General features: G+C 33.0%; 1 protein-coding gene across 1 annotated transcript; it reads right to left on the bottom strand.

Moving 5' to 3' along the window:
* Positions 1-6429: 6429 nt before the first annotated feature.
* LOC133178742 (uncharacterized) lies at positions 6430-11594 on the bottom strand. Its single transcript, XM_061313448.1, has 4 exons — positions 11577-11594; positions 7402-7592; positions 6973-7138; positions 6430-6477 (listed from the first exon to the last, which is right to left on the bottom strand). The coding sequence occupies exons 1-4, from the start codon at positions 11592-11594 to the stop codon at positions 6430-6432; spliced, it is 423 nt and encodes a 140-aa protein (XP_061169432.1).
* Positions 11595-12105: the final 511 nt, after the last annotated feature.

The following is a 12105-nucleotide window of genomic DNA, read 5'->3' on the forward strand; positions in this document are numbered from 1 at the left end:
GTACTTAAAATTCGTATTTTATCTGGAATTATTCCCTATTTATGCCAAAAAAAAACTAGCTTAAATTTATATTTAGAAGATAAAATATATTTTACAGCATATTTTCCTTTAGAGGACAAACATGGTAACCCACCAGAAAAATTCTACTCATTATTTTTTTTCTTTATTTTTATTCTTATTGGATGATTTATAATTCTAACATATTTGTTGCACTCCTGACCAAAAGCATTGGGACCTTTAAAGTAGAATTGTGGAGCGAACATTACAAAAGAACTTGTTCTGTTGTTTCAGTGAAGTTGAGAAGGATTTACTTGAATTTTATGATAATTTTTTAGTGTGTTTATTTTTAATGTTCATTAAAAAATCACAAAAAAGATAAAAACACATCTGAATTGATAAAATTGAAAAAGGAAGAATTTTAATAATAAAACTGTCAATAATTTAGTATTAAATTATACAAAAAGATCATTTTTAATTAATGAATACTTCTAAGCATAAATACAAGTGTTTTCTTCACACAACTTGAATCTTTAAAAAAATGTGTTGCACTCCTGATCATAGAAATATAGATCTGAAGCATAGACAGATCCTTTAATTGATAAATCTATTTGGTAAAATGTTCTTTGTGTCTTTATTTTCCAAAATAAAAATCAGAAAATCATATAATGATAATAGTTTTTTCATGCTTGGGAGTAAAACATCAAATGTTGCACTCCTGACATTATTGGGTATGCACATATACTTGACTTTCATTAATGCTGCTTGTGATTTATATAACATTTTTAAGTTTTAAAATGTATATCAGTTATTGTTTTACACTGTGAACATTCTTTTTTGTACATGTCTTAATTTTCCTTCAGAATTTTACAATTGATGTTATTTTGGTAACACTACATTTTTTCTGTTGCACTCCTGACATGGTATAACATTTTTTTAAACATCAGCCATGACCACAACTTGATTTAACAAAAGTTACTACAGTCCACATTTAAAGCTCAATGCTTTGAATATTGTCAGGAAAGTCTTTATTTTCAGCATAAACCATTATTATTGAAATTTCAAAATGTCACAAAAAGGTGTTGCACTCCTGACAATTTTAGCATCATTTTTGGGCATAACTTTTTTGTTAATTGAGACATCAACGAGATATTTGGCAGGTAATTAGACACTATCTAAAGACATATTCTGAGACATAGAAATCGATTTTCATTGCCTGTTTTTTTAGTGTGGGTTGATAAATATGCGTTTGGTCATTTTTTTTTTTTTTTAATTTACCCACTTGATAATTTATTTTTGTACCAATATATATTTTGACAAAATCACTTGAGGAATGTAAATTTTTTTTAACAAAGAACATACTTTTCACTCAAATTGACCTTACACAGTGTCTCACCAATTTAAAATTTGTATTAAGATTTTCCTGTCTCATTGCAGGTTTACAAATGCAGTAAGCAAATTTCCTGGCTCAACTCGTGATGCCTATATCTTGAACAGCAGTTCTTTGCCACAGTGCATGTCAAATCTGACTGTTGGAGGATGGCTATTGGGATAATCCTCTAAAGGAGTGGTTGATGACTCCAATCAACGACCCCATAACTGACCAAGAAGAGCGGTATAATTTAGCACACTGCAGAACAAGAAATGTAACTGAAAGAGCTTCTTGCGTCCCGAAAGGCTGTTTCACGTACATTCAAGCATTTGTTCTTCAAGAAAAACTTGTAATTAATATATTCTCAACACCTCAAAAAAATATATCAGTTCTATTATAAATCATTAATAGGTGTCAACACAAGACTGGAAGTTGTCTCCCTTACAAGCTATCAAATAGTTTAATTTCAAAATAGGGTGTTACATCAGGGACATTTATACTAGTATATAGGTCCCTGGTTACATGTAGTAGGTTACAAATATTTCAAATATTTTACATTTAAATAAACTGTGTTTGAATGAATGTTATCTTATTTAAAACTAACAAGAAAAAAAACATTTTATACCATCAAATTAATTTGCTGTTGTCTTTCAAAATTCAATAACTGGCTTAGAAATGTAAGTTTAACCTTCAAATTCAATAGGTGCTTACACAAAACGCGAGGCAGTCTGCCCTAAAAGCCAGACAAGATCATCGAATGTGCCATCCGTCTGCATTATTTGGCTATTGATCAGAGGGTGCCACTCATGGAGACAGTGGAGCCAGAGATTGGCAATGAGCAATACTGTGCACCAGTCAACAACAACATACCTGCCACAGCTATACGGGAAAGACTTATCCAAAGATTCTGGATGTAAGTTGTTTATAGTCAATGACTAACAATGATATAACAATGACAGTTTAATAATAAGAAAAGATCACTTTTCCTCTATAGTCCAATGCAAAATATGTACATGTATAGCCCCCCTCTCCCTTACGGGACTCAAATCAGGATCTCCTGAGCTGCAGTTCCTGAGGGTGCTTGCATATTTTGTGATAAATTAAAGGAACTTAATAACAGGGGATAATGATAATGGTTGAGAACTTTTGGAACAGTCTGTAGAGGCAGCAATTTTTTTCCAAAGCTAAAGTTCTCCTACGCTGTAGCTGGAACATCTCCTCCATAATGTCTAACTTCCTTTTCCTATAATCAGAAACTTTAACCAACTTCTCCTTTTGAAATATTAGATACTGTTCCTGTGGACTAATCTCTTTACTTCCTGCAAGTCAAGGCATTAAGTTTCATTTTATTACAATAACACTTAATAAGTACATGTATACTGTACGTATACATAAATTGATGTATTCAAAATTTAGCGCAGTTACTGGGTATTGAGTGGTTGGTGTAATCATGAATAAGCGCTAAACCCGTCCGCGCCGTATAATGTATTTATCAATAAATTATTAACGGTATTCATGAATTAGCGCACTATTGTCCGCGCCAAAGTACACACACTAATTTTTTTTAAGTACACATACAGTATATCATTGAAATGTAACCATGCAAATGGAAGGATTTCAGTAATTCTGAAACATGCAAATGTAAAGGACAATTAAGACATAAGGAAGGATTGTATTTTGTCCATGACCAGAAATTCGGAGACATTCTATTCATATGAATCAAAAAATAAAAAATGTATTGGTATATTACATGTAAAATATGTAATATAAATATGAATCAATATGGCTCTGTCATTCTTCATCAGCAGATGACATACTCCTCTAAACAAGAGGCCCAAGGGCCTTGAATCGCTCTTCTGATAAACTGTACAACCTATCACTTCTATTTGAAGCCTCTAGGTATCCTGTATATTTAGATAAAGCCTTGAAATTCCAAAGGTAGGTCATCATGACCTACATTTTAGATGAAACACTTTGAGAACCCAAGATGATTCTAAGTCAATTAGTACCTGAGAGTAGGTCATGGTGACCTACTTATCACTTGTCATTCTCTGAGAAGCCAAGATGCGTCAACTAAGTTTGATGATTCTAAGCCAATTAGTACCTGAAAAATTTAATTAAAGTCATAAATTTTCAAAAGTAGGTAACAGTGACCTACTTTTTAGTTGTCGTACTCTGAGGACCCAAGATGCATCAACTGACAAAGTTGGATGATTCTAAGCCAAATCGTACCCTTAATATTTAAATATAGCCATAAAATTTCAAAAGTAGGTCAGGGTGACCTACTTTTTAGTTGAGGACCCAAGATGCATCAACTTACAAAGTTTTATTATCATAGGCCTTAAAATGTCCAAATTATGCCTTTTAAACGCTTTGAAATCGAATGCCTGCAAAGTTCAAAAAGTAGGTCACCGTGACCTACTTTTTACTAAATATGTTTTATGGCCCAAGATGCATCATCTTACAAGATTTAATGATTCTTAACCCCTCAGTATTCGAAATAATGACCTTAATTTGTTTTGAAAAAAAATAGCCATAAAATTCAAAAAGTAGGTGAAGGTGACCTACGTTTTACTTGAAGTACTTTGAAAACCCAAGATGCATCCACTGACAAAGTTTGATGATTATAGGCCTTAAATTGTTCAAAATATGCCTCTAAATCATTTTGAAAAAGAATGGCCGCAATAAAAAGTAGGTCATCATGATCTACTTTTGAGTCAACATGATATGAGGTCATTAATTGCATCAACTGACAAGATTTGATGATCCTAGTCCTTGTAGTAAGCAAAATATATATCAACATTTTAATAAAATGTAATTTTTGGTCAACTTTGAAGTGACCTTGAGATCACGCCCTTTGTCCCAGGGTGATTCCCCGTGCAAATTTTAACCTACAACATATCTTCATCCTTTTGTGTATGTTCGGTGATAATCTGCCCAATGGTTCTTGAGAAGTAGATTTTTTAGCAACCAGTATTTTTGCTTCTATTTTCCTAATTATCTCCCCTTGTTTAAGGGTCACAACCCTAGAAAAAAACAGGAGCCCTTGGGCCAAGGATAACCTGTGACAAATTTGACAACAATTGGCCAAGGGGTTCTCGAGTTATGGTTCATATTCTAACAAGAGGCCCATGGGCCACATCGCTCACATGAGTAACTTTGGACATGCTGTTCTTTAACAGATTTCCCCCCTTGTAATACCTATCGTGGCCCCGCCCTACCCCCGGGGGTCATGATTTGAACAATTTAAAATCTACACTGCCCAAGGATGCTTCCACATTAGTTTCAGCTTTTTTGGCCGAGTGGTTCTTGAGAAGAAGATTTTTTAATGACCCCACCCTATTTTTGTCTTTTCTTGATTATCTCCCCTTGTAAGGGGAAGTGGCCCTTTATTTTAACAATTTAAACTCCCCTCTGCCCAAGGATACTTTGTACCAAGTTTGTGTAAAATTGGCCCAGTGGTTCTTGGGAAGAAGTTGAAAATGTGAAAAGTTTACAGATGGACGGACGGACAGACGGACGGACGACGGACAACGGGTGATCAGAAAAGCTCACTTGAACTTTCAGCTCAGGTGAGCTAAAAAGTTTACACGCACTGCACAAATGGCCATAGCATTAGCTCTTTGAGCCTTTGGATAAAAACTTTATCCCTGTTGTGCCCCATCCTACCCCCAGGTGTCATGGTCTGAACGAACTTGAATCTAAACTATTTGAGGATGCTTCCATATTCATATGACAAATCATAGAATCTGTTCTTGAAAAGATTTTTAAAGTTTTTTTTTTTCTATTCATTCTTATGTAAAAATTTGATCCCCCATTATGGCCCCACCCTACCCCCGAGGTTCATTATTTGAACAAATTTCAATTTACATTATGTATTGAAGGTTTCACTTAAGTTTGAACTTTTCTGGCCAAATGGTTCTTGAAAAGAAGACTTTTAAAAGATGTCACTAAATTTTCAGTAATTCTTGATTTTCTCCCCTTGAAAGAAAGAATGGCCTTTGATTTGAACAAACTTGAATCTCCTTCACCCAAGAATCCTTTGTAATAATTTTTGTTGAAATTGGTCCAGTGTTTCTTCAATGAAAAACCTTTAAATAGAAAAGTACCTCTTTTCTGCCTCTTGGCTTGCTGTTTCTCTCTACTGGAAGATGAAGCTTGCTGTTCACATCCGACTGAATTAATATACATGTACAATATTTGTAATTGACAATATATTAACTATTATGTTTTAATAATGTCTTATATTTATTTCAGCTCTCATATCTAATAAGAAGAATGCTGGCTTTGACTTTCAAGGAAGAGGAAATATGCAAATGACATGTGTAACATCATTTGACAATATTATCATTTATTTTTTTTTACTTTGTTCCTATTGAACTTTAATTTATACATGTAATCAATCTATCAAACTTTCATAATTTTCATTCTAAACTTACTTTCAACAGCCTGAGTTTTTTTTTTCTATATTGGAACTACAGCTTGCATGGTCTTCTATAAAGAACCAATGATAATCACTTATTAATGAAAGAAATGTCAGGATTGATATATGAACATTGTATATAACTGAAATATTTTGAAAAAAGAACTAACAAATTCAAATGAAATTAAACGAATGAAAATTCAAATAAAGTTGGAGACTTAGTGTCTGCACATACTTGAACAAAGAAAATTTGTCATATGTTATGTCTGTAGATAAGCAAGTAAGGTGGTCAATCACTTACCTTTTATGGAAGGTTCATTAGACACTACAAAAGGTGTAACGGCAGATTGGCTCAGGGAGGATGATTCTGTTATGTGGCAAATAACACCATATCATGATATTAGTATGAAAATGTGAGGTAATTATGTGCCTATAGTTTGTAATCAAAAGCATCATTATAATTTTTCAGTGCATCAAAATATGCTAATTAATGTAATATAGTGTGACTGTATATGTACATACATTAGTGCATTATTGGAGACAAGGTCTCAAATTCATTTCCAGGTACATTAAGTTAAAGGTCAAAAATATAAACTTGCAAGTTAATATTCCAAAAATAGACTTGGAACTGATAGCATTAGGACATGCAAGTGACACAGGCCACCTCTGAAAGGGACTGCAACACCTTTAAATGATCAAAATATACAATCAAAACATTCACTCAAAATCTGAAACTGCAGAGAGCAAGACATGTTTGTAATTCATTCATATATATATTATATACATTTTTTGCATGATCATGAGAGAAATATCAAGTATTGCAAGAAATTGCATGAGATCTTCCAAGATGATGAATATGATGAAAATATGAAGTTTTATTGCCCTGTCATGTGACTATCTAGAACCTATCAGATGTGTTAACATGAGGTTTAATAAATGTTTGCTACAATTAATCTTGAGCTTAAAATTTATAAGCACATCAATAATACTGCTCTACATCACAACATATCTGACTTTGTCTCAAAAATTTTGAATGGAATATCTACGTTTTATATTAATGTCTTAATCTTATATAAAAGCATGTGGAAATTTCTGTTCATTTCTTTTGTGCGTGTGTTGGAGGAGAGGGGAGGGGTATATCATACACTGGGACTGGGTTTCCCATGCTGAAATAGCTCACTACATTCTCCCATGCTTTAGAGTAAACATCAAGGGCTGGTCCACCTCCTGTCATTTTGATTGATCTCCTTCTTTCACTCTCTTTTTTCTTTGTCAATGATTGCATATCAACCCATTTCTTTTTGATTTCTTCATTTGTCCGGTTCACCAATGTTATGGAATTTAGTCTGATAAATATTTAATATAGACGATTCAGGGAATATTTTTTTAAATAAACTGATAAATATAACATAAAATGATTGGAATAAAGCAACCTGACAGTTAAAATTCAATTGTGTGTATTCACAATGATAAAATACTTTAATTCCAATATTGTATACTTAAAACAAATCATGAAGGAGTATTTATTTAACACACACAAGTATCATACAAAAATAGGCCTAGTTAAACGTCAGGATTGTTTTCATTTTTACACAATAAATACACATACTGATTTGCAATCTCTGACCACATCTCTTGCTTTCGATCAGCTGTAATGGAGAGGGATAATTTTGACTTAAATAATCTAGATCTGGGAGCAACTGCCTCTGCCAAAGCAAAAAGTTCCCTCTCTGTCCAATTAGGCTTCCTCCTTTTAACATCCAATGATCCATTTCGATTTAGCAGACGTCTATGACGCGGCTTACGTCAAAAATACTTTTCCTGGAAGTGAAACTTACAACTGCGCTTGCGCGGCATTTGTTGCCAAGATAAATTCAGCCTTCAACACAGGAAAGTTCCTTATTCGTAACTTACGAAATCTAGCTAAGTTATTTTTACGAAAAAAAAACTTAAGAAGGCTTTGATAAAACAGAAGTTTTTTAACTTAACTTTGTACTTACGAAATTCTTAAGTTTCAAATTTTTGCGCAACTTAAGAAGTTTAGTAAAACTCAAGCCATGTCTTCCAACAATCTGTTGGAATTCTCCAACAATCTGTTGGAATTCCCATTTGTACAAATTGCGCCCCGTTGTTGGCAGACCTAGTTTTGCATTCATATGAAACAGAATTTATTCAAAATCTAATGCATGAGAATAAAAAAAAAACGTTAGCTGTGGCTTTCAACTCGTCATTTAGATATATCGATGACGTATTATCAATTAACAATAGTTATTTCCCTTCATATGTCGATACGATATATCCCAGTGAGCATGAAATAAAAGATACCACCGAGTCTGACACATCTGTTTCATATTTGGATATTTTATTAGAAAAAGACGTTAATGGTAATCTAAAAACAAAGCTTTATGATAAACTTGATGACGTTAACTTTTCAATCGTCAATTTTTACTTTTGTCTTATTGTTTTTGACTTATTCTTGAACTTGACTCTTTTGTCTGTATTTTCTTTTCTTCGTTTGAATTTGCTTAGGTAGTTTGCGGTTTAAGACCACAAGAAGAATGTTTTTATATATTATGTCATCATTTACGCCACATATTATGAAATCAATGTTTACTTATCAATCATATTTATAATTCGGCTTCATTTTGTTGTGATTTTTGAGACAGATAATAGTAGCAAATTAATAATTCTATGAATATTTTTACCAATTATTACGTAATTAATTACAATTATTTTTCAGAAATTAATGTCACATTAGTGGCAAAGTTTAACATACCTAAGTGTTTGGTTGTTTATTAAAATGGAGAGTGTAGCGGTTTCTTGATATGCTGCGATATTACATTAACTGTGAGTCGGGTCCGTGACAGCACACAGAAATGTTAAAGAAAGAGAAGTTCCATAAATGAGTTATTTTATGAAAAGGAATTTGAATTGGCAATTGTACATAAAGACTATTTATAAGCTATGTGATAAATATACGTATTGTTTCTGGTACATTCTTTTTTTATTTACGTCCTATTTCACATTACATATTAATGATGAAACACAATTCATTTTTAGCTAAGGTACATGTTTATCCTGTAATGGCTGCAAATGAAATCCCTTAAAGTTATAATTTTGGATTAAGTGGAAATGCATTTCTGAAGAGTATAAATTTGAATAAAGAAGGGTTCATACACATAGAATCATGAGAATACGTTCTATTTCCACTATTGAAGAGTTATAGTTCTTAGTGCGCTCTTTTGTGAAAAAGTCGGAAAATATACAAATCTCGCGGGATTTCTGGGACAAACGTAGCATAAACATGTAAACAACATGTTGAATGTCGATGAACAATTCCTAAGAAAATGCATATGAAATATTTTATTGATGTGGACTTTATATACATCAAGAGTAGGAATGACAACGATCTTAATTTATATCTATTGTTGATGGTATGTATCTATTTATCGTATGGTACATCTAAATACAATATACACGCCTCGGAAATGTCGTATTTTTTATTAATGGATGATAAATTTAGGGTTTTTGCTCTCTTACATAGGCCTTTTTGTTCTTCTTTTCTTTAATTGGAATGACAAATACATTTAACATTTAAAATTGGATTGAGATTGGCATGTTTTGTATTATCCGCAACACCATGCTGTCCCAGTCAGACGACCAAACGCGCCACTAATTTTGAAGAGTTCACTGATGGAAATAGAACGTATTCCATATAAATCTCAGTGTTAAACAATCTATAATCTATAGCGCACCCAAAGCACACCGGAAGCAGGCTCAAGGGAAACGCACACAGCAAGCCACTATTTCAGAAGCGCACACAGAATTGAACCCGGGGTTCGCTAGTAAGTAATAGAGCTGTCAATCATCATAAAGCGTTGACCAATCAGCTCGACGACTAATCAGCATGCCGGGGTTGATATCTGATGTAAATCATAACATTTGTACACGTACAATTGTAAGCAATGCGTACTAATATACAGTTTAGATTTACTTTTATTTGTGTAATTGATATTTATAGATTACAATTTTCCAAATAACCTGATTTATTTAATTCCGAAGTTGTTGGGTTTTTTTTTATTAATTGTTTCTCTTAAAGAATGATTTAATTATATACAGATATTGAAATCATGCATTGCTAAATTTTTCAGGCAGGTTGCATAAAAATGAAAATGAAAACAAATTTTATTCAATTATTTGTTAATTACTTATATTTTTTTCATATTTCCTGTTTACACTTTCATCTTTTTTTTTCCCCACAGGACATAAAATATATTTATATATAAAAGGTGAAGATAACGAACAGTGATTAAAAAAATCAATAAATAATACAAATGTGTGAAGAGGTATATAAAATACGTGGTTACTGTCTTGAAATATAAGCGATATTTGGGCGAGGGTAAGAAAACGTGATAGAGGGCGAGGCTTGCCGAGCCCACTATCACGTTTTCGACCCGAGCCCAAATATTGCTTATATTTCAAGACAGTCTCCATGTATTTTGTTTATCCTGCAACATATTTTTACATGACCTCCAAAACGAACTGTTTTCAACCGATTTAGGTACATCTAAGACCCATGGCGTAAACATTGCAATATTCATGACGTCACAATGCTTTAAGAACGTTGGAATACGTGCACGAGGCTTTATTAGAGCATTGACCGAATAAAGCTTTGGTTTATTAGGTTACCTTTATTAGGTCAATACAAGGGGTAGTTGCAGGATAAAATAAAACACGGACCCTTGGAAATTTCAGAGTTGGGATCATGTGCCAAGGAGGAGTACATGTAAGTATCCCCTGTTGTCCGGTCACACCCGCCGTGAGCCCTATGCATTGATCAGTTAGACGGAACATTCCGTAGTCAAATTCAGTATAAAAACAAAGGCCTAACGATTGGTTGGAAACAATTCGGCCTATTACGAACCAATGATGAGTCATGTTTGCTAACAAGGTCATTATATCGACCATAGAATGTAAGAAATACCGACTTTAAACGAGGTTGTTGAAATCCCTGCAACATCAACTTATCAGTGAGTAGCATACTTCCGCTCAGAGCAAGCTTTTGAGTAGAGAATAAGTTGGGAGACATAAATACCATAAGCAGGTGAAAGACAAATATAACTACATAAATAAGGAAAGTTGACGATCGAAGAGTTGAAGTCATACAATTTAATTGTTAGTTGCCCTTATCGTCTATAGTCAGTAGAACATCCAAATAGGAAACAGATGTGACGTACCCTGTGGTGTCTTTTTTTTCAAGTTCACTGGAATATATCGAGTCGACATAGGAATGAGAATAACTATTGTTAATTGATAATTCTGAGCGTCGAATTAAATGCTACCGTAAGCGGTTTTTTTTCTTTCCCAGTTCGTTTTTATTGAAGAGGCAATTGTATATAATATCAAAAAAATCTAGATTTTAACTTATCGAGAGGAAATGTTGTATAGCGTGTAGAAAAATACATAAGGACGTAAATAAGAAAAGGCCATAGATACAGGCATTTCCATGCAAATGAATTATTTCAAATGCCTAAGGACTATACCTATTATACATAGAAAGTCAAACTTTTTTCTAATAAATACTTGTTACCAACGTAGCCAGTACACATTATGACGTCATACAAGTGTGACGGTTTTGGTTTTTATTGAACAATTAATTTGTCTTTCTTAGAATATTTAGTGCCTTTTATTATCTTTATACATTTTTCCGATAGTCATCGCTGATGTTAAAAGTCCCGTATTTGTAACTTTATTTGTTTTCACATGTGCTCAAGTCAAATTAACCTCCATATTGACTGTCATTCCGAACTAATTTTGTTTCCTGACTTTTCATTGCAATTGGTTGTCAGTTTATACTTTGAACATATCAGAAGTCATTTCAGATATTCACATTATAATTTTATAGCTAGTTAGAATGATTTTCATTAGTCAGAGTTTATATATAAACCGCGACAGCGGCATTTTCAAGTCACTCTAGGCTAAAGAACCCTAAGGTTCAAGCTTTCTCTTCTTCTCTCTTAGGGTTTAATCCCGGACTGCTCGTGCAGTCTCATTTTTGTTTGTTTAGGACATGATTTAAATTCTGTAAAATGTAACTAGTCCTTAGTTAGAGTCACACTGGTTCAAGAATGAATTATATATCTCTAGGCCTTTATATGTATAGTGTTATTTATAATAAATAAATTGCCTTGTCCCTTGTGTAATTAAAAGAGCTTTAGGAAAGAAGAAGGTTCGGTTTTAGATTTATAGTGCCCTAAAAATTCAATGTTTTCAAAAAAATTTGAAACTGGCTTAAATATTAGTTGAATATATG

The sequence above is a fragment of the Saccostrea echinata genome, unplaced genomic scaffold (genome assembly GCF_033153115.1).
Source record: "Saccostrea echinata isolate AGI-Se365-2 ecotype Australia unplaced genomic scaffold, CSIRO_AGI_Sech_v1 ptg000003l, whole genome shotgun sequence".
Taxonomy (NCBI): Eukaryota; Metazoa; Mollusca; class Bivalvia; order Ostreida; family Ostreidae; genus Saccostrea; species Saccostrea echinata.

Bases quoted from the DNA above. Each gene is read 5' to 3' on its own strand.
- LOC133178742 (XM_061313448.1), bottom strand. The intron at 7,139-7,401 runs GTATGTGTATTT...AATATTTATCAG, and splicing joins TGGTCAGAGATTGCAAATCA to ACTAAATTCCATAACATTGG. The intron at 6,478-6,972 runs GTGAGCTATTTC...GATCATTTAAAG, and splicing joins CTAAAGCATGGGAGAATGTA to GTGTTGCAGTCCCTTTCAGA.